Below are 24341 nucleotides of genomic sequence, written 5' to 3' on the forward strand. Positions count from 1 at the left end.
AGCAGGTTTTTTTTGTCTTACACTGATAGATCAGGGATCTTTCATAGGGATTATAGTTCATGTGTTTTACAAAATATGGAACAATTACTGAAATATGTTTCAATGTAGGAAACAGATTTTTGTGTGTGGACGTAATAAAAAAAACCCCTATATTTTTTACATAAAATGTTAGAAGCGAAGAACAGGATCCCTCCCACTCTCAGCATGATTTCTCATCTTGGCCCCTTTGGAGCTAGTTACTGTGGAGACAGGATACTATGCTGAATGTACCACAATTCTCAAACCACCATGTCTTCCTCCTCCTCTCTCTTGCTATGAGTGCCTGGAGTATTGACAACCTGTCAGACACACCAGCTGCTTTTACTTATGAACAATAACAATAACCCCATCAGTGTCAATTGGCAGAGACAAAACCAAAATATAATGCCAACCCAGAGTTGCATGGTTTGTGAAGGAGTGATAGTTCCATCCAAAGTGGAGTGACTAACAGCCTTGTGTGCAATTGACTGTGCCATGAGCAATGTATCCTTTCACATATGGATAAGCATTTTTCTTCTTAGATGAGATATAAGGTTTATGAAGCAGGTCTTGATCTCATCCAAGTTAGGCTGCCACAGCTGCTACTGCTGAAGCTGCACATATATAATAATTCCTGTTGTTTTGGCTCATCCTTCCATTCTCAGACATCCTTCTGGCTCTCATCCATTGACAAGATCTATCCATCTTAGAGAACATCTGGTCTGATACTTCATGGATATAAGTTTCAAAACCCTTAAAATCAAATGATAAGAGTAGACAAGATATTCAACCAGGGCAACTGGGTTGTGTTCTTTCATTCCCTCATCTAGGTAGTTTTGGTTGTGGGTGAACCGAAATGCCTTTCTCCATTCCATTGCCTTATCCACAGGCAGAGAAAATGGGAGAGGAATTTCAGGGAAAGATGGTGTAAAATAGAGTTAAAAGGGATTAAAAATTTGCCGACACAGTTTACCATTGATGTTCAAGGCAGCGGTACTCCTCCCAATGGCCAAAAGCCACCATTTTTGTACTCTAGCATATCCCTAGGAGCTGGAAGTTCAGGACACAGAATTGTGCACAAAGGCTACAAAAATAAGATAAGCTTCTTCTTCTTTGGCGATCACTCGTAGCCAAGTAAGATTGTCTTCCATAAACACGGTTTTAACAATGAGTCCATAAGTGACTGTGGAGGCCAATTCTGGATCCACAAATCCTTCCACAGTAGGGACATTGGCTTCTGGGTGGGAGTTGATCACGGTGTGGATTTGCCAAGTGTGCCTTCCTCTTAGCATGTTTCTCCCTTGTGTCCTGAGTTCGAGTGTCTTCAAAGCCCATGACACCTTTGGTAAAGGCTGTTCTCCAACTGGAGCGCCCGCAGGCCAGTGTTTCCCAGTTGTCAGTGTTTATACTACTTTTTAAAGATTTGCCTTGAGATAGTCTTTAAACCTCTTTTGTTGACCATCAGCATTACGCTTTCCATTTTTCAGTTTGGAATAGAGTAGTTGCTTTGGAAGATGATCATCAGGCATCTGCACAACATGACCAGTCCAACAAAGTTGATGTTGAAGAATCATTGCTTCAACACTGGTGATCTTTGCTTCTTTCAGTACACTGATATTAGTTTGCCTGTCTTCCCAAGTGATGTGTAAATTTTTTCAGAGACACCGTTGATGGAATCTTTCAAGGGGCTGGAGATGGCGTTTATAAGTGGTCCATGTTTCATAAGCATATAGTAAGGTTGGTAGTACAATAGCTTTGTAAACAAGCATTTTCATTTCCCTGCAGATGTCTCAGTCCTGAAACACTCTGCACTTCAATTGGGAGAAAGCCACACTCGCAGAGCTCAGGTGATGCTGGATTTCGGCATCAGTGTTGGTCCCCAAAGGAGTCCCTTCAAAGTTCCCTTTTCCAATGTAGACCCTCCAAGGTGTCTTAGACATAGTTTATCACTTTCCTTTGTACAATAAAGGAGTTTCTCCTAATTTGCTGGTAGAGGCATGGATCAGTTTCAGAAGGATTATTTTCATTCCATGGATTAGTTTCACTTGCCATGGATAACTGAGAACACAAGGCTAAAACTGTAAACTCTGTGGAAAACCTGTGGCCTGAATCTGACCCATTAAGCCACTTTTGGTGCCTACCACCCCCACTTCCATTTTGCATTAGCCAGTTTAGAATCATCAGTGACATCCAAAATCACATCCAATATCACACCCACTTTGATTTTGGGAAATCACAGTAGGCTAAATGGAAGTCCCTTGCATAAGCAAAATGATGCCATTGGGTGTCACTCTCTGTACATACCCTAGAATGTCATTACTTTTAACCATGCCCAAGAAGGGGATATTAGCAACTGGCCAGTACTTAGATATTCCAAATCCAGAGAGGGTTTATTGTGGAGTGATATTACCACTGCCTCGTTCAAGCAAGCAGGCAAGGCCACCCACTCTCGCAAGGAGGCATTAGTCACCTTCCTGGCACAGCCAGTGGTCCCCTCCTTGCTAGTTTTATCAGCCAAGAGGGGCAAGAGTCCAGAGCATATGTGATTTACCTAATCAATCCACCTCATCCACATCCTTGAGCCTTAGTAACTGAAACTCATCCAACACAACAGGACTAGACAGTGATCTGGACACCCCATGAGATTCATTTGCTGCGACAGCAGAGTCGAAACATGGTTTTATTATAGTTCAAGAAATATGTTCAACAGATATTGAAGTAACTGCCGGTCAGCATTTAGCCAAATACCAAGAATTAGCACAAATTAAGTCAAAGCTGCATGATTATTTAATTCCAACAGTTATACTGCAGCATTTTACTGGGTGTGGGTGTATATTATAGCAATTCAGAGAATGAATAAGGTAAGCATCTTACAGGCTACTGATAATTGCTACTGTGTTGTATCAGGAAAGTGATTTAACAGAACAATCAGGCTATACATTTCCAAGGCCAAACAAGGGGACTTTGAAAGACAATTTTACTAAGGTATTATTCATTACTTTTGGAGGGCAGCTCTATTGCTGGAACACCTGAACAAAACAAAAGGACTCATAAATGTGTCTCTGTATTATTAAAACAATAGATTTTTGGGAATCTAAAAGGGTCTATTCCATGAATGTAGTAGCTTTAATATAATGAATATGGACTTATTACAAGGTGATTATACAAATGACATTGCCTCAAGGCCTCACCCATATTTAATGTGCTGGCATTTTAGGTCATCTTATAATTTTCTCTCTCTCTCTTTTGCTGGACTGTGTACCCACTTCCCTGTGTGTATAGAAGCCAGCACATCATAAAACCCTGCTTCAAACATGCAGAAAAAGCTTCAGGCAGCAGCATTGCAATGCTTCTCTGAAAGAAAGAACACAGAACTACATATTCAATAAAGATAGGGCATTGCACTACTGGTGCTGAACTGCAGCTGGTAAGTATCACCCCAATACCGAATTTACAAATACAGTATTGTTGTGAACAGGGATTTTCAAAGGCTTCTTTGAGTTGATGAGGAGGTGAGAGTTTGTTTCAAATTAGTCCTAATATAAATGATATTACCCAGCAAAAGCAAGCTCACACCTCTCAGTGAGTTTGTATACATACTTAAGGTACGTTTGTATACATACTTAAGGTACGTTTGTATACATACTTAAGATACATATAAGAGGCTCGTTTACAGTTATATTTTGGGAATGATTCATGTTCTTGTGTAGCTGCATTGTTTTACACTTTCTGCATGTCCCGTGATCATATTATAAAGTAGTTGTGTTGCATGTTGTAAATTGAACACTGCTAGGAATAGTTTTTTTTTTATAAATTCCAGTTCATTTCTTATCAATCAATATTTTTTTTTTTGCTGTGGCGTGTGCAAATTTTTATTCTGAAAAAAGTTTGAGAACCACTAGTGTAGACTCTACTGAGGTAGATGGACCAATAGTCTGACTTGGTATCTGATAGATTCCTACGTTCTTATGATAAAGGCTTTTTGCCACAATTTCCCATGTAGAGACAGACTTTCAGTTGAATGAAAATGATGATTTATTTATTTAATTTTTTAGAAAATGAAAATGTACTGAATCAGGGGAATACCAGAACACAGAATTACAATTGCATTCAAACACAATATCTCATCTTGCTTTCGTGAGGAAAAGGCAGAAGATGCATTCTACTCATGTGTTTCCCTGTTGTGTGAAGGGCAAAGGATGTGGTGAGCAGCTATGCCCTTGATGCCATGCATGTGCAAAGAATTTCTTTCTGAAGATGTGAGGGCTGTGTGTGGAAACACAAGGAGGTGGGGTTATTGGGATTTAACCACATGCCAACAATGGGATGTGTTTACTTGGCTTCGGCACATTTCTTCCTTGTGCACCAGGTGAAGGCATGAGTAAACATTTTTAAAGGGCCTTAATTTATTAGGTCTGGTGTAAAAAAATGACATGGAGCTACAGTGACTCCATATCCCATTACTCTCTCCAGGGCCAGATTTAGGTTTGATGAGGCCCTAAGCTACTGAAGGTAATGGGGCCCTTCATATGTCCAGCTGTCCTTTGTCAACAACAATTTGTCGCTGTTTTTTGTGTTGAATATATGGTAATTTATGGACCTAATAGGTATCTAAAGCCATTTGCACATGCACAATGTAGGCACCCTATATATAGAAATGAGCAAGCCAGTGATATTTTAGGGAGCAGGCTAGCAGGCGGGGCCCATTACTTACATTATAGGAGCCTACACAACACAAAACACTGTTGCCTTATGTAGGTTTTGTTTTATTTGTTTTTTATCTTATATTTTGGAAATGCACATCCAGGTTTTTTTTTCCTTTAATTTTTTGGGGGGGCCCCAAGAGAATGGGACCCTAAGCTATAGCTTGTTTAGTTTATACGTAAATCGAGCACTGGCTCTCTTCTTGTAATGTCTAATACAAACAGAATGTGGTTGGACAACAACATGAGGTTGCTGGGCAGCCAAAAGCCAACCTCTCTGGTTGCTGGGCAGCCAAAAGGTGCTGAAGTCACACCATGCACCGTACAGTGGTCCCTCAGGTTACATACGCTTCAGGTTACATACGCTTCAGGTTACAGACCCCGCTAACCCAGAAATAGTGCTTCAGGTTAAGAACTTCGCTTCAGGATGAGAACAGAAATTGTGCTCCGGTGGCGTGGCAGCAGCGGGAGACCCCATTAGCTAAAGTGGTGCTTCAGGTTAAGAACAGTTTCAGGTTAAGTACAGACCTCCGGAACGAATGAAGTACTTAACCCGAGGTACCGCTGTATGTGATTGATGTTATAAAGAAAAGAAAAAATGGAGTAACAGCAATAGCTCTGTGTCTCTTAAAAGATAACCCTTTGTGAAGGTAATGATCCTCCATCAGGCTTCATCTCTTTCATAAGGCCATCCAGGCTTGAAGAAAATATAGCTGCAAAAGTTCGTTTAAACTCTTCTTGCCTATGTGCACTCTTTGGGATTTATAGGGTGAGTTTGCGCTTTTTCTGTCACAGAATTTCAATGTGGACTTTCAATCTCTATAGCATGGTATGAAATGAAATTCCATAACACTGCTTGGAAGATTAAGGCCATGATCTCTGGATAATCATCTTGCTTCTCTTACTTAATATCTACCTGCAAGTCCAAGTTGCTCAACAAATGTTTCAGAGTCAATGTTGAAAATGGGGCGATATATTTTCATGTGGCTGTTCTTATTAGCTCTACATGGAGTGACAGACAAATAAACTATGTGGGAGTTAGGGCAGAGAGGATAGCAAAGATGGATGAGTCTGTATACCCGAGAGGCCATTGTATTAAGCAAGGAGGATACAATTCAGTGGCGATGCAATGGCTGACATGAAATTATCTTTTGAATGGCTGCTCTTGAGAAGGGAGGAATTATGTTATTTTAAGAACCAAGGTACTGAGTTATATTGCTCAGTAGGGAGAAGCAACAACACTCACACTCCATTATATGCAATATTAAGGCATTTAACTAGGATAATTTAAAACCAAAAAATGAAGTAATCTGAAAACAAGTCATTCCTTCCCTCAAGAGTTAAAAAAGAAGTTACAATTTAGGGTGGAATCGACACACATATAAAAACCGTTCTGAAAATGCTTTTTTAAAAAGCATTTTTAAAACTACATTGAATTTTCCATAAGGCTCGCCATCGCCATCTAGTGTCACATTGTATATTGCATTTAAAACACACTTAAAACGTCTTATTTGCAGCTGTATAGCTGAATCCTAAGTTAGGATGAGCAGACTTTGTTCAGGAGCAGTCCTATTTTCCCCCTCTCTCTGTTTTCCTCTCTCTGTTTTCTTCCTCTCTTTTATGGCTTGATTAAAGTCCCCGGTTGAAATGAAGAACCAGCTAATCTACTTCTTTGTAGACTGTGAATTTTTAAAAAACTATCTATCCATCTATCCCTCCATCCCCATATAAAACACCAAAACATGCAATTAAGGTAGCATTCGTCAGAGTTCTAAATTACAGAGGACCGGCAGCAGATCAAATATCAAAATCCTTTTTCTCTGTACCCTCAGCAATACTGGTTTTCAAAAGGCTAGTTCTGGCAATGAAGTATACACTGCATGTATGTTTCACTTATGGAAGAAATATGACCAGAACTAAATAATTGGACCTCAAATTAACAAAGTCATATTATCAAACTGGCCATTTTACAGATAGCTAACTTTCCCCAAACTCAGATTTTAATTAATCAAGTTTTAAAATATCTGTAATATGGAGCTTTGCAAGGCCAAGGGCAGCCTGAGCAGACAAGATTACAGATGCTTGATAAATGGAGCTAATTGGTGTTGCATCTTTATAATGTCATGATCCTTTAAGTCATTTCTGTGTAGACTCTGCACTGTAGAGCTCTCTTTTGTATCTATGAAATACAACATAATAATTAGAATTTATCCTTGTGGGGGAAGGGGCGGGGGTGGAGAAATGATCTATTTCATGAAATGTATCTCTGCTTCCAGCTTTCCCTTTGTAACATCTTCTTCTCCCTGAACCCTGTTAGTAAATACCATGGATTGTGGGCAGGCAAGTTCTATCAGCCATGTTTTATTGAAATGTCAGATTGGTCCTTACTTGCATTTTTAATATGGGGGAACAACACTGTCTTGACTAATGCTTACATTTTGTTGTTGTTTACTGAATCAAATGTCAGTCAAAGGAAAGCTTAGGTGTTCAAAACGCAATGATGTTGACAGTTTATGACTACCAAGTGACTGTTAAGGAAAAGTAAGTTTATTTATTTCTGCGTTTCCAAATGAAATATGTATGTTTATGATGCAACGATCATCCTCTTTATACAGCCACTAGAAAGAGAAAGAAGTGAGGAAATTGTGAAGTGAGATATTAAACTACCTAGGACAATCAGAGGCATGGCTCCTGCCTTAACACATTACTCCTTCTTGATCAGTTTAGCATGCTGTTTGATCAGAAAAAGTACCTGGATGCGGAAACTCAAGTGATGAAATATGCAGCTTGATCAGTAAAGTATGTAGAAATTCAGCAAGTTCCAGTAGGTAGCTCAGCCAGTGAATTATACAGCAAAGCTAGGGAAATACCCAGCTGGGAGCATAAATTATGAAAGTGGCTCAGTCAAGTATGCATCTTCATTAAAAGAATTTGGGAGGAAAAAATAAAATAGTAAAATTCAGCATGTCTCTTGGCTATTAAGTTATGCAAGTGGATATGCAAACGGCAACAATGGGACTACAAAGGTATTCAGCTAAATCAATGAAGCAAGACTCTGCTTAAGAAAACGGCACACTGCAGACCTGCCTGGTCTCATGCAACTTGTTTATTATGGTCGATGAAAATGAAGCAGGTCTAAATTATAAGGATTCCATAGGCTCATTAGAAGCTGGGAATGTATTTTTTTCCAACTTGAAAGAAAAATGAAAAACCAGAATAGGGCTTATTTACAATCTTCTCATGCCACCTAGAAGTTACTCATACATGAGCTTACTCCTATGGAAGATGTGCAACAACAAAAATTGCTCATTGACCAGTCTATGTGAAAAAGAAACATTAGCCAAACCATCAATCTTCATTCATTTTCAAATGTAACCATGTCTTCAGCCTGCACAAAGTGCTAAAGGATTGTTCAGTGGTGTATGTTGTGACTGGGGGATGAAAGTGAAGTAAGGCAGTGGTGGGGCGTGAAGGGGGGGCCGGCCGCACCGGGTGCAACATTGGGGGGGGCGCCCCCACTCGCAGCTCTCTGCCCCTTCTAAAATCCATGGGTTAGGGGGTGCAAATTACTTGCCTTGCCTCGGGTGCTGACAACCCACGCTACGCCACTGATGTAAGGAGCACCATATTAAAAGCAAGGAGCAGTCTGGTGTGCTCCAATAAGGTTCATGTTGATATGGTTTGATTCCCCCTCCCCGCACCAACTCATACCAAGTAACAGATTAACCCCAATATTTTCAGATTTGTAAAGTTCTTGAATGGAATTGGCACGGGCCTGAAAGTTTTCGCTGTATTACATCTGAGATGGATGTTGATTCAGCAAGCTTAGAAGTTAGAAGTATATTTGAAGTTACAACCACTAAACCACCTACTTTGTGAACGCACTCCTGCACCTTCATTAGTCATATTGCTAACTCTCTTGGGATGAAGTAGTGCATCCCTGTGTTTTAACCCTTATTGACCCTTTAAGGAAAACAGGGAACAACTGAAGTTTAGGCCAAAAAGTTGGTCAATCTCAAATAAGATTTAGTCAACATCCAGTTTTCTCCTCTCAACAAACTCTACTGAACCAGATAGCCAAAGGTGAGTGATCAAATTATGAAGCTTAAATGCCATGGTTGCTGAGAAATATGTACATGATATGGTCCATTGCTCAGTGTCCTCTGCCACCAAATGATTAATGATTTTTTAAAGGATTTGTTTAGTGCAGAAGTATGGTTGAAATAAATAAAACTGTTATCACTTTTTTCTTTTCTTTTAAGAAAAAATGACCAAGGGCAAAGAGCTGGAAATCTGACATAGGATGATGAATGTAAACAATTGAAAACAAAGCAAATTGTTTTATAAAATGCTCAATTCTGATTCTTGGTGGTACTAACAATGATTAAAGTTATGCATCACATTCCTGTGCATATATTGCATCAGCAAATTGATTTATGCTAGACTGTGATTGCTTTAATTTATTTTCCATGAATGGTGTTATCATTTAATGAATTGAATTCATAATAACAGCACGTTTGTCTGGTTACCTGGGGTTAGTAAGGGCCTATATTCAGGTATTGACTTTTTTTCTCTCCCCCCCCCCCGAATTTTAAAGGTGTAGCTTATATTTGGGTGTGACTTATATTCGGGCCAATACGATAGGTTGTGTGGTGTGTTTTTTTATTAAAAAAACACTTTATTGTAACTTGTACAACTTGTATACAGTGAAATTACACGAGCACCCCCCCCACTCAGCTCTCTTGGTTTTAATTCCCCTTGTTTACTGACGTACACCTACCAAATCCGAAAGTCAGTTGCTCTGTAGTTATCTTTTCATTCAGCTGATGTTGTAGTGGAGGGGATTTTAATCAAGCTTGGAATGCATGGGAGGAGATTTTTCCTCCCTTGATATAGTTCCAATGAAAAGTCTTCTCCATAGTGTATAGTAACCCTGGAAGACAAGGTTCCAGAGGTATCTATCAGAATTTGCCTCCTAGGGATGTGAGCTGGCTTTTTCATTGGAACTGTGCATATACTACAGTCCCAATGATAATCTCCACCAATATTTATTAAAAACGGGGGTGGGTGGGGACCAACCAGGGCATTTCAAGGCATAACTCTCATAAGTTGTATGTCCATTACAACCATCATTGCCTTCCTCATGTTAAGAAAATGAACTTCTGCAGTGAGGAGTATTCAGTACTGATGGATAACTCTGGAGGATGAAGGTTCAAAATCACATCAGGAGGCTCCATCAGTAGAGAAGGTTACCTTTCCAGCAGATGGAAGCCGATGAAACTGGCAATGGCGAGATAACGGAGGTAGGTATTTAGAAATACACTTTAAAATTTGCTGACATTGACAAAATCAGATGCTCAACTTTTAGATTTTGAATGAATTCAACAGCGGAAGAAAATACACTGGTGCAAAACTATTTTTCTGTTTGGCAACTAGTGTAATCAGACAAAGAATCATACGTTTTCAACAGAGTACCGGCATTTAATATGGTTTGGGCTCATTAATTACATATGGCTTCTTTCACCTCCTTTGTACAGTTTCTTATGGATCATTATTGGAAGCAGAAGCTTAATGAGAAATGCTAGCCCTGAGAAATTCACACTTGCTCCTACCGAGTGGTAATTTATCTTCAGATCTAACTACTCAGAACCTAATCCTATTATTCAGTCTTGAATGTGTTACTGAATTTCCGTTACTTTACTTATAATGAGACGAGAATGGCAGAGGATTAAAGAACAGGAGGAGAACAGTTAAGGTTTTGATTGCGTTCAAGTCAGGAAACGCAGCCCAGCTTATCAAAGTAATGAAGTTCCCTGCCTTCACCCAACACATCACCTGCTTAGTGATGCACAATTTTATTCTTCCACCACTTCAGAATTGTTTTGCTGATTAAATAGGCAACTCAGGCATACCGTTCATATGATTCTATAGCACTAATTGCTGAATAGTTAACAAGTGCTTCTCTGAATTTCTAACTATTCTGTGTTTCCAGTGCTTTTCAGACAATCTAACAGATAGTCAAAAGGAAGCACAGCCCACCCAATGTCAAGGTAGTACAAATGTTCCAGAATTCAGATTGTGAACATTCCAAAGGAACAGATGCTGCAGCATGCTTTTTAGGTCATTTTATTTTTTTTAACAAAAAATGTATCCCTGACAGGCTTTCTTTCTAATGGGGCAGTTATATAATTACTTATCTACCAACAGCACATTATCGTTAACCACATCTCCACGTGAGGGGAGAATTCAGCTGCTTACTTCATACAACGAATTCCCAATTTTCACAAAGCATACCAACCCATTCTATGTGACACACATCCAAACACACCCTTGCAATATTATTTATGACACTGATACCCCATCTTTCTTCCAAGCAGCTCAAGGCAGTGTATCTAGTTCTCCCTCTGCCATTTCATCCTCACAACCACCCTGTAAGTAATGCTGGTTGAAAGATAGTGAATGGTGCACGGTAACCCAATGAGCTTCATGGCTGTGTGGGGATTTGAACCTGTGGCTCTCTCCCACTTCCACCCTCTAATCTGACACATGAACCGCTTCTCCATTTTGAATCCCCGCCACTTGGCATAAATAACAAGGCATCAGGCTAGTAAAGATTTGCTGTGATTTGCTACACTTCACAGTGACTTCTATTTGTACCAGCAGTACCTTGTGACAATGCAAGCAGAATGTGCATCCCTATGGAAAATAAACCGATTTGGTGTGGTAAATTCACAAGTGAATAAACCAGGTGGATTACAAGCAGTCGATGATTAAATCACATTTCTAACATTCCTTTTTGAAAGCTTTGCAATCCTGTTAATTAATCTCTCAAGCAAAACCAGGGAGAGTAGATTCTTACATCAAAAGGCATCTCCTTTGCAGCACCTGAATATAAAACAACCTTATTCCCCCCTAATATAATGCTATATATCATATTCTGATCATTACAACCAAATAAATATGCATCTCCTCTAAAGTCTGCACACAGTGCACATTAAGTCTTGACTTCTGAATGGATTAAACTTACATCTTGTGAGTTGCATTCCGAAGTGCTTTGATTATTATCTTCATTTCTTGAGGAAACCCGAAGAGTCTCTTTGTCTTCAGGAGCTCTTTGCTAGATGACAAGAAAGATAAAAGACTGTGAAAAAATACTGCAGGGATATTTATCTGTTGGATTCGTCTCTGCCTTCTTTCAAATAACTGTTGTAAACAATTACTACCTGGAAATCAGAAATCTATTTCAAAACATTCAGCAGCACAACTATTATTTGCTATCTGTTGGATCCGAAGAACTGTTTGACGCTCTTGAAAGAGAACTCTCCTGCCTCTGAGCACCCCTGAAAAGCAACTCTTGAGGGCCGAGGGACAGGGATAGAGCTTAGGATCTGCAGTGGGAGATGCTAAATGCTAGAAGCACCTTGCATGAGTTAAAAGGTAAAGGTAAAGGGACCCTTGACCATTAGGTCCAGTCATGACCGACTCTGGGGTTGCAGCGCTCATCTCACTTTATTGGCCGAGGGAGCCGGCGTACAGCTTCCGGGTCATGTGGCCAGCATGACTAAGCCACTTCTGGTGAACCAGAGCAGTGCACGGAAACACCGTTTACCTTCCCGCTGGAGCGGTACCTATTTATCTACTTGCACTTCATGTTTTCGAACTGCTAGGTTGGCAAGATCAGGGACCAAGCAACGGGAGCTCACCTCATCACGGGGATTCGAACCACCAACCTTCTGATCAGCAAATCCTAGGCTCTGTAGTTTAACCCACAACGCCACCTGCGTCCCTTGCATGAGTTGAAGCCCCACAAAATCTGCTCCATGGTGTTCCCCAACACCCTGGAGCAGAGTTTGAAAGTGACAGGGTTACAAAGGAAAGGGAGGAAAGTGGAAGTCTTACTGCATGTGTGAAGGCCTCATGCAGTGAAGGTTTGGGTGCAACTAATGGTTAAATCTGTCAATTCTGGTTACTCTCAGTTTCTCATTTTTCCACTTTTGTGTTCATTTCTCCACATTTCCACATCAGTTTGCAAATTATTTTGATGTATCCCCCAGTCAGCAAAGATGAAGCCTATAAAAAAGGGGCTATTATCGACCACATGTGTGGAGTAAATACTTCCAAATTTGCCCATTGGAAATACACAGATTGTTAGCTATCGTATGAATTAATTGCTACTGAGCTTAAGTTATTGTGGCATTTTGTTTCTAATATAATTTATTTAAATCTCATTGTAACAGTAAGATATGCAATTGCTAATAACGGATATCTAATTACAATTTACATCCTAATTATAAAGAGCACACCATTCACAAGTCAAATAAAAACCTAGTTAGCAGTCTGCTTGTACAACTGTGCACTCAGGGGTGAATCATTTTGGAAAGCACTCCAGCCCCTTATCCAATTTGTCTTTGCATTTCTGAAGCCTGCTGATGACTTTCATATTTCAGGACTGTGTGTGCAGCATATGCAGGGTTCCGCATTCCAGCAATACTTTCACAAATTAGAGAGATTTACAGGTGAGACCTTTTCATGCTTGACCAAAAATCACGTTTCAAATTTCAGAATCTTAAGAATTAAGTAAAGCCGTTTGCAGTCCACTTAACTTATGCATGGGCTTGCTGATGAAACTAAAATCTATTTGTGTTTGCAGAGCTTTCAGTAAGAGATAATATATAAAAGAAGAATTAAACATCCAGTTTGCTTGAAACAGAATAGGAAGCCAAACTCATTATTTTTCTGTGTTGCTCTCCAAATTTTGTGCTGGAATGATACATTCCTGTTCCAGTCTATGCTTCCTATTTTCTCTCTCTGCTTCAATCTATATAGCTCCCTTTTCATTATAAACTACTTACCATTTCTCTTCTTTGTATTATTATAATCTTCCGTGTCTTTCATTATCTCTTCACTGCCTAATACTGCTACGGTTCCCTCTAATCATGATGCTTCTAGTTAGTGACCTTTTTTTGACATTGGTATGTCATTTCAGGGTTTTCAGGGTTTTTTCACCGAATAAGCTAATTTTCAGCTGTTCAGATTGCTTCTCACTCACAACACCTTTTGAATCAGATTGTAACACCCTTGCATTCTTTTTTATTCTTTTAAAATATTTACTAATATTAACAACAAAATATAACAAAATATAACAACAAAAACAAGAAAGAAACAATTCCAAATCTTACAGATTAAAACACAAAACTAAGAATGAAAGAAAATAAAAAGAAAAAAGAAAAGGTTACAGACGTTTCAGGTTACAGACTCCGCTAACCCAGAAATAGTATCTCGGGTTATGAACTTTGCTTCAGGATAAGAACAGAAATGGTGCGGTGGTGGTGCGGCGGCAGCAAGAGGCCCCATTAGCTATAGTGGTACCTCAGGTTAAGAACAGTTTCAGGTTAATAACGGACGTCCAGAATGAATTAAGTTCTTAACCTGAGGTACCACTGTACATTTTCATATAATTCTCTCATATTAAATAACATGCTGTGAAATTTATGGTTTTTGTCCATAATTTTTCTACTCTTTGTATTCTATTGTATGGCCTAGATCTTGTTCCTACTTTTTAATGGCATTTCCCTTTTCTTCTTTTTCTCATTGTCCATTCTGTAACAATTTGTAGATTTTTGAGATAGTCTTTTGATTATTGTATAATATTTCCTTTTCCCATACCGATTTTTTTTTTATCAAAACCCTTTGATTTTTTATCCTTCTTGAACGTTGCTGTTAGCTGGTAGTATTCTAGCCAATTAACCCCACTCTGTTTTAGTTCTTCACATTTTTTCACTTTCGGGCAATAATTTATCTCCTCCACAAGTTCCCTATATGTTAGCCAGTTATCTTTCATGTTATTTCTATGACTAGCCAATGGTTTTATAGGCAATAGCCACCAGGGAGTTTTAGTTGTTGCTACTGCTTTGTTCCTTTCCCGAACTTCAAATCGGGCCTTCCTCACCAAATGCTTAGTAAAGCCTCTATGTGCTTTTATTTTGTCATGTCCTAGGTAGCCATGCCACTCAAAGACTTGGTCCCAGCCCTCCAAATCCAGAACCTCAGGACACTTAAGGATACTGTTCCTTATCACCTCTATAATCTCTTCAGTCTCTATATCCGAATTTAAATAAATATATTCACTGCTTTCAATTTCCGGAAATTTATTTCCTCTGACATAATCTCTAATTTTATTCTCTTCTTTGTGTTCCAATTCGTATAATTTTTTATAGAAATTTCTGAACTTAACCTTTATTTGATCTGGTTCTGTGGTTTCCTTACCTTGTTCTATAATTTTATTTATAAGTCTTTCCACTTGCCTTTCCTTTGTTAGCCAACCCCCAGTAATGTCCAGGACGTATGGCAGCTCTAGCTATTATGAAGTGAGAAGAAATCCCATTTCCATTAGGCTTGGGGTCCAGCAACCTGCTCCATAACTCCTTGAATGACGTATGAAAAGCAAGCTATGTATTTCCAGCTTGCTTTGGGCATAATGCCAAATCATAATTTACTATTACATGAATTAACTTGGGCAAACCTCATGTTCATTCATTCCCGCTCTCTCTTCTTCCACCAGCATGCCTGTGACGAGACCGGAAGCATCCATGTATCATTTTTAAACTAGCATTGCTTCTCGTTGACGGTATACTGCAGGTGCAGGGAAGGCCACATGAATGGGGTAAAAGAGAGAGGGGGGAGGAGGAAGGGGGAGGCTTATATATACATATGGTCTCTGTGTGTGAGATGTATGTGGTGAATGTGAGGGAGGAAGGGGGAGGGATTTGTGTGTGAGAGAGAGATGCATGGGTATGCAGTGTTAAATGTTAAAAGTTGCATTTACTGTGACAACTTCTTGTGAGTACCGGCACCTTTTCTTCTTAAAAAAAGCACTGAGTAGGACACAGGTGACCTCACAGCAACCATGAGGTTTCCATGGGAGGTTTGTGCTATGCCAGGCCACCCATGGCAGCTATTTTGTGACTGGCACCCGCAGCACTTTCTCAAATTTAAAAATGTGACCACTGGTTTAAAATCACTGGGAACCCATGGTATATTGTTCTGGAATGTTCTGTAGCCATAGTCCTCTGCCTTCCTGTACCTCACCTCAGTCTAGACCTTTCCTTTGCCCTTTCCAAAAGTCAGAGATTGATGTGCATTATAATGAGTGAAATAATATTTGATCCCCTATCAACCAGTCAGATGTCAGGCTACCTGGTATCTTCACTGTATGTAATGAGCTGAGATTAGAAGCACCTGCTGTAAGGGAGAGGTTTTACCTGTAATCCCAGCTCGTTACAGTACCAGAACTATATGGGGGGGGGGGACTTGTCAATGATCTCAGGGCAGCTGGGACCATAGTCACAATGAAAACAGTTGGTAACACACCATGCCGTGAAGGACTGAAAGCTTGCAGAGCTCGCAAGGTCCCCTTGCTCAAGACAACACATGTACAGGCCCGTCTGCAGTTTGCCAATGCACATCTGAATGACCCAGAGGAAAACTGGGTGAAAGTGTTGTGGTAAGATGAGACCAAAATCAAGCTCTTTGGCATCAACTCAGGTCGCCGGGTATGGAAGAGGAGGAATGCTGCCTACGACCCCAAGAACACCATCCCCACCGTCAAACATGGAAGGGGACATATTATGCTATGGGGGTGTTTTTCTGCTAAGGGGACAGGACACCTTCACTGAATCGAAGGGACCGAATGGACCGAATGGAGCGGACCATGTATCGTCAAATCTTGGGTGAGCACCTCCTTTCCTCAACCAGGGCATTGAAAATGGGTCAAGGATAAGTATTCCAGCATGACAATGACCCAAGACACACGGCCAAGGCAACAAAGGAGTGGCTCAAGAAGAAGCACATTAAGGTCCTGGAATGGCCTAGTCAGTCTCCAGACCTTAATCCCATTGAAAATCTGTGGAGGGAGCTGAAGGTTCGAGTAGCTACACATCAGCCTCGAAATCTTACTGACTTGGAGAGGATCTGCAAAGAGGAGTGGGACAAAATACCTCCTGAGATGTGTGCAAACCTGGTGGCCACCTACAAGAAACGTCTGACCTCTGTAATTGCCAACAAGGGTTTTGTGGTTCGAGGACCCGACCCCCGCGGAGGAGGAATGAATACACGAGGACACGTGATATATGGTTTATGGGCATGAAAAGGCCACAACTTTATTGGTTACAGCAGTGAAAAGGTATTGGCTTAGGCATTGGATATCCACCGCAGGGGTTGAATCACCAGTAGGCAGAGCCTGTTGATGCTAATTCAACTATAGGCTCTCCCCTGATGCCACCGGGGGTCGTGCCATGGCCTCCCGCCAAGCAGGCATCGGACGGAATACACGACCGCCGGATTCCTTTAACGTAATACCCAAAATTGAAGGCGTAGGCGATGGCCACACCTAGCCTTCCAACACACCACAACACCATAATCCAATGCCTAACCTACCCACCAATACCACGAAAGTTGTGATGATTGCTACGAGGCAGGCGAAAAAACCAAATGGCCTAATGCCATGTGGAAAAACTCCTACCAGGCCCCCCGCCTAACCAGGGCGACCAACCTAAGGTCCATAGCAAGGTCAAGACCCTAAGCTGAAGGGAGTGGAGGGTGGGTGACTCTCGGCGGACGAAGAGAAAATGAGGCCGGGGAGAGGGCTGGCACAGTAACTTGAAGTTTCCTGGGCACGCCCTCCGCTGGCTCCCGATTGGGTGCCGGTCAGTGGGCGGGGCGCCAGCCAGGTAACAGGGAAAGCAGGGGGCGGCTCGGGCTCCCGCCCACAACCACTCCCCTTCCCTTCCAGGGAGGAGAGTCTTTGCCAACAAGTACTAAGTCATCTTTTGCAAAGGGATCAAATACTTCTTTCACTCATTATAATGCACATCAATCTCTGACTTTTCTCTTCTGGGTTTCTGGGGGTTTTCCTGTTGTTATTCTGTCTCTCACAGCTACAATAAACCTACCATTAAAATTATGGACTGGTCATTTCTTCGTCAGGGGGCAAACGGGCAAATTTAGCAGGGGATCAAATACTTTCCCCCCTCACTGTACCTTAGGTCAGGATTACTGTACTGACGAGGCCATTACTGCTTGAAACAGAACAGGAAACAAGCTTATGATTCACTCTTGAAGGACAGGGCTGACTTGGAAATCATGAATTGGGGCTCTCTATTTCAGGAGTGTGGTGAAGGTTGTAGCTCAATGACTGAACATCTGCTTTGTGTGCAAAAGGTCCTATATTCAGTCCTCAGGATTTCCAAGTAAGTATGGGAGAGATGCCTGGAGTGCTACAGTTAATAAGTGTCAACAATATTGAGGTAGATGAACCAACGGCAGTCCCTATATTCATAAGGGACATCACACTAGTATTTTGTAATGGGATCAAATAAATGAAATATTGAAAGACATGCCTCTCCACACCATTTTTCCACTGCAGTTGCTTGAAATAATTTGAGCAGCATGGCCAAGTCATAGACTATTTAGATATAACAAGTGTAGTGTGAGGCCCTATTATCCCAAAGAGATAAAATGTTCAATTTGCATCAAATAAATGAAGCAAGTAAACACAATGAGAACTGACGTGTGTTGTTTTTTAAAAAAAGAATAACCATACAATAATAACCAATATGGGAAAATCTGCTGAACTGAAGACATGGCCTATTAAGCCAATTACCAGGGTAGCTTTGAAATATATGACTTTACCCTCTGGCATTAGTAGACATTTAGGATTTCACCTTAAATTTAGATAGCAATGTTTCTAAATTTGACAAAGCTCCCCCCCCCCCCCTTTGCCTTTGTGGTACAGCTACTCACATTTAAAATACAATTACACTTCTATCAAAACGCCTACTTTAATATGAAGCTTCATCTTATCCCTCCAATCTGGCCAGCTGAAGTCTGCTGATGCCAGCTCAGTTAACTCCCTGTGAGGCAACAAGAATGACAGATGAGCAGCCAGACAGATGGCAACTAATAGGCCAGGACTAAACCTAAGCTTGGCAAGGCCCACTGTGCATTTGAATATCTATCTAGGAGATTTTTTGCTTGGTATTTGGGACAAAGGTATTGATCTGATAGCATTTTTTCACAGAAGGTCAGAGCAGCTTGGTAGGAGAAACTAGCAAGAGCATTCCGGACCTTCAGTTCTGTGAAGAACCTGTATCTCCCATACATGACCCACCCCTTCTGGAAGAATCAAAAGCACAAGCCTCTGTAGGATGCTTCACACATAACAGCAACTGAAAGTAGCTGTGTCAAATGTGTCAATTTCAGTTTTTCCTCAGTTTCTCACTTTTTCCAGTTTGGTTCTCTACATTTCCACATTAGGTTGGGCAGATTTCTCTAGTATACATTTTTTTTATATTCCTACTTCCCCAATTGCACATTTTTTTGCAAAACAATTTCCTCTTATATAAAGTATTTTTGTATGTTATTTTCAAGACTATATTCATTTATAGACGTACTCTAGTATATGCACACATTAGTTGGCTGGGGAACTACAATATGAAATTCAGCAATATGCTAATTTTGAAGGATAGTTTTTTTTGGTTTGCAAATTGCTTCGGAAAGTGGAAATTACCGTATTTATTCGTGTATAAGACTAGGTCCCCCCCCCTTAAAAATAATGTCCAAAATTTGAGGGTGTCTTATACACAGATAGATCTTCCCCCATTTTCTTAAATCGGAGTCCCCCAAAATAGGGGGTGTCTTATACGTGGGGGCGTCTTAGAGACCGAAAAATACAGTAAGTACCGTATATTCACATTAAATGCAAACTTAATTGAACTTCTCCTCTGCAGCTTGAAGAGGGTATGTTTGTGGTGGCAGCGCCTTCTGAAATCTGGGGAGCAGCAATGCACAAGATGGCCTCCTCACTGGTGGTCCTTAGGCTATGCAACTCCTTCCCCTTGAAGATAGACCAGGTATTGTCTCTTTTAAAATTCTGCCAGTAGTTTATGACACATTTCTCTGCTCAGATCTTTGAATGGATCTAGTTCCTCTTTGCAATATTGTTATATTTGTGGGAAATTCTTTCTGAACAGGTTTTGATTAACTGTTTTAATTGTCATGTTGAAATGTTGTGTACCCACTCTCAGGATCTTTTGGCGATGCATGGGTTATAAAAGCAATAAATAAACAGCTATGCAAATAAGAGTAAACTGAAAAACCTCCCATTTGTAAATGTGCTTAAACCAGTCCTCACCAAGCTGATGCCCTCTGGATGTTGTTGTATTTGAACTTCCTCCAAGCCCCAACCAGCATGACCAATGGTGAGGGATGAAGAGAGTTGTAATCCAACAACATCTGGGCATACAAAGAGAATGGTAGAAGATCCCAGACATTTGTTATAATGTTTGGTTTCTCAATCTCTTTAATGAACATGCACTATTGTTCAAAAAATTCTGAAAAGGATCTGACATGGTTATCCTAGGCCAAACCCAAAGTTAAAGCATTGCATTCACCAGCTGTTCCGTAAATCACCCCACCTAAATCAGAACACAGTTGGTAAGAAATTCTAAATTAATTTGCATTCATTTGATTAAAAGAATAAAGGAAAACCCTAAAGCCAAACTGATTGCCCAAAGTGGTGATTATTTCCTTGCAGGCATCATGCAGGTACCAATTAGCATAAACAAGAATTCCCTCTCTGTGCTAAAAAGTTTTACTGAACCATATTTTATGGAGGTCACCATCTCTACAGTGAAATAATATAATCAGATTTTTTAAAAAAAATCTTCACTAGTTACTACTTCCTCTTTTCATATTTTGAAAGAGAACACCCAGCTGATATGTGCAATAGACTATTAGCTTGCAGCATTAGATTCAGGTAGACCTCACTGTATAAAGAAACCCTCAGATTGCCAACTTCAGGTTCTGAGATGCTCCTGGGCAAGAAACCCTCATTGGACCTTCTCTCCTTCAGTGACTCTAACAATTATTCACTGCTGTGGTTGCTTCTTTTCCCCATCATTGCCATTACCTGCTTACTAGCAGTGGGCTTGCATGTTTCTATGAGCCTCATGAGCAAAGCCATTGGGAGTCTCATAATCCCACCAGGGTCACCCAAGAAAGTAAGGTCAAAGGGGAGGAGCTAGACAAAGAATGAGCCAAAAAGTCCTCAATGGCTGAACAGGCGGGTGATAACAAGCGGTATGTTACAACGGCTGTGAAGGTGGATGAAGGTTGCAGCAAATAAGAATCTACTGGTCATCGTGATACTCATGCCCTCGGAACAGAGCCTTACTGCAAAGACTTTGTGTTGGTCAGTGTGCACTGATCTCCACACATAAAACAAATTCTTGCACAGGTGTCTTCCAAAAAGCCATCCCAAACCCAACCCATCCCTCTCCCAAAAAGTTCCATGGTGATCAGCAAATGGTAATGGTGGCAGGACCGTGAAATCTGGAAGCCCCTAATCATGAACCGGCACATGGCCGGTGGATACAGGTTCTGTCCTGACTTAAGGAGTGAGGCAGTTTAGTAGCTCGGCAGTTGTATCCATGACTGAGCAGTCCTAATTAGGATCCATTTTGCTCACCCCAAAAAGGGGGAGGGGCAAGAAAAGGTGCTGTAAACATAGTCTGCCTCTTTTCCCCCTGACTGTGTTCATGGAAAACACTCTTACTCGGCTACGAGTGATCACCAAAGAAGAAGGAAGAAAGAAGAAGAAGAGGGCCAATGAGAAAGCAAGGATCTGCACCTCAACACCACTGTTTGCTTGTTCATGCCTCTGGGCCAGAATGAGAACAGATTGCAATAGTGAAGGGAAGAGGATCCAGGGGGCTTTTGTAAGTGCCCCCTTCTATGGTGTGGCCCCTTGGCAGATGCCCAGCTGTGTTGGTTTGATGCCAGCATGAAAAGCTTATGCCAAATATTTCAGTTGCTTAATGGTTAAAGCCGCACAGAGAAAGTCATAGCTCAGTGAAAGTGCAGCTGCATAGCACGCTGAAGATCCCAAGTTCAGTCCATATCATATCCAGGTAAGACTGGGGCAGATTCCTGTCTGAAACCCCAGAGAGTTGCTGCCGGTCAATATAGACACTAGAGTGATACTTCGGGTTACAGACGCTTAAGATTACAGACGCTTCAGGTTACAGACTCCGCTAACCCAGAAATAGTACCTCCGGTTAAGAACTTTGCTTCAGGATGAGAACAGAAATTGTGTGGCGGTGGTGCGGTGGCAGTGGGAGGCCCCATCAGCCAAAGTGGTACCTCAGGTTAAGAACATTTTCAGGTTAAGAACAGACCTCCGGAACGAATTAAGTTCTCACCCAGAAGTACCACTGTACTGAGCTAGGTATGACCAATGATCCAACTCAGTATAAGGCAGTTTCTGTGTAACTAATCCTATGGTGTAAGATTAAGCCTTATTCCTTAGAAAGTTCACCTTGATGAGATTTGACAACTTTCTGCAATGAAGCAAAAGTTATTGGCATTATTGCTTTATCTCCTCTCTTGCCTCTCTCTCTCTCACACACGCACTGCTCCATAGTAGTAAATAGGTGTTAGGCAATGTAGTGATACTTTGGCTTCAAGCAAATGAACAGGGGTAGGACAGCTTGACCCCAGACATGACTAAAAAGCGGCTGCTTAATTGCTTGCCATCTCAAAAAGAAATTCAATAGAGCTGTGGCTATTGACTATTGAAGTGAATGAATCTTGTGTCCTGGTCCTAGCCACCTGCCAGAGGACCACTTGCCAGCACATGGGAGTTTGCTTCTTCTTCTTCTTCCAGAAAAAGCACTCCAATGCAACTGATAGTGGGCCTTCAAACACAGAGTCAAATTTCAGCATAGTCCCAACCCTTTGCCAGACAATTTAGTAAAGGCCTCTGATAACGGAAGGTGGAAGGTGATTTTAAGCAATTCCACCTCTCCCTAAATATTCCTGTACCACCTTCCATGCTGTTCTGGAGGCTCCCCGACTTTTTGTAGTAGTTGAGGGGAGGTTGCAGGGGAAGTGGTGAAAGGGAAGGGAAGGGAAGTGGTGAAAAATCACTCCATTAGGTGAGGTATATTTTGGAATTAAAGCCTTTCTATTTGTGGGTTTGAACAAAGGGATTCCACTAAGTGGAAATCCCTTTAGGAAAAAGACAATTTTGATAGGAATTGGAGTACATGTACACATGGTACATTTAAAAAAATCACCAAATATCCATCAATTTCTAATGATTCCTTGCATTGGATATATTGTGTTAAGGAGGACAACTCCACATTTAGACATTGGATTTTTGTGGGTCCTCCTCCCAGTTCTCTGAAATGTTGATTAAACTTTAATGTGTTTCATAATTTTCATTAAAAAGTGGATTATTGCTGTCTTGCATCTCCAAACATGTTCATAGCCTATTTCAGCATATGTTGTAAGTACAGTGGTGCCCCGCAAGACGAATGCCTCGCAAGACGGAAAACCCGCTAGACGAAAGGGTTTTCCGTTTTTCGATGCGCTTTGCAGGACGAATTTCCCTATGGGCTTGCTTCGCAAGACGAAAATGTCTTGCGAGTCTTGAGATTTTTTTTCGCTCCCCACCCCCTTTTTCTAAGATGCTAAACAGTTAATAGCCTTTTAGCAGCTAATCCGCTAATCCCTTAAGCCGCTAATAGCCGCTAATAGCCGCTAAACCGCTAATAGCGCTAACCCGCTAAGCTGCTAATAGGGTTGCTTCGCAAGACGAAAAAACCGCTAGACGAAGAGACTCGCAGAACGAATTAATTTCATCTTGCGAGGCACCACTATATTAACATATGCAGTACCAATGCTAGTAACTATGCTTTTATTATTGTGACACTTTCCCCCATTTGTTTCAAAATCTTCTCTGTGGGACAAAGGAAAAACGGCAACTTCCTCAACTGCCTATTGATAAAAACACAGGAATACATCGTTTCATTTTAAAACATTGAAACTTTCCACACTGCACAACTCTTTGCCCCAGACCTACTGGGCAAACTAGTTGCTAATAGTGGAAAGGAGGTCTGCTGGGATCAATCTATGACAGTAACAGCCATTTAAAAGAGATACAACAAAGCATTCCATGGGATTTCAAGAGCCTGGGGAAAGTGTTCTTTTCTCAAAAGCCTCAGACACTGCTAAGAGCCCCACTTAGAGGGACTAGGCTGAACGATGTTCTCAATAAAAAACAGGGGGGAATCGTGAGCACTACTTTAATATACGCCCCCTGGGAAACTATGTGTTTCAGAAAGTTACAGTTAAGAACATTATTTCTTACACTTGGGGATTTATGGGGGGGTGTACTCTATGAACCTCTGTCTTCTTCTTCTTTGGTGATCACTCGTAGCCAAGTAAGATTGTCTTCCAGTCCGTAAGTGACTGTGGAGGCCAATTCTGGATCCACACATCCTTCCACAGTGGGGACATTGGTTTCTGGGCAGGAGTTGATCATGGTGTGGATTTGCCAAGCGTGCCTTCCTCTTAGCACATTTCTCCCTTGCGTCCTGAGTTTGAGTGTCTTCAAAGCCCATGATACCTTTGGTAAAGGCTGTTTTCCAATTGGAGCACTCACAGGCAAGTGTTTCCCAATTGTTAGTGTTTACGCTACATTTTTAAAGTTTTGCCTTGAGACAGTCTTTAAACCTCTTTTGTTGACCATCAGCATTACGCTTTCCATTTTTAAGTTCG

General features: G+C 41.0%; 1 protein-coding gene across 3 annotated transcripts in view; it reads right to left on the reverse strand.

Annotated features, from left to right (window-relative positions):
* Positions 1 to 24341, reverse strand: part of LUZP2 (leucine zipper protein 2) — a 320397-nt gene that overhangs the window by 4367 nt on the left and 291689 nt on the right. For all 3 annotated transcript variants that reach the window (XM_083436054.1, XM_083436053.1, XM_083436052.1), the window contains one exon: positions 11749 to 11838. In XM_083436054.1, the coding sequence (XP_083292180.1) occupies positions 11749 to 11838 (90 nt within the window). The remainder of the gene's footprint in view (positions 1 to 11748; positions 11839 to 24341) is intronic.

This window comes from Podarcis tiliguerta (assembly GCF_965153285.1).
Source record: "Podarcis tiliguerta genome assembly, chromosome: 1".
In the NCBI taxonomy this organism is placed as follows: Eukaryota; Metazoa; Chordata; class Lepidosauria; order Squamata; family Lacertidae; genus Podarcis; species Podarcis tiliguerta.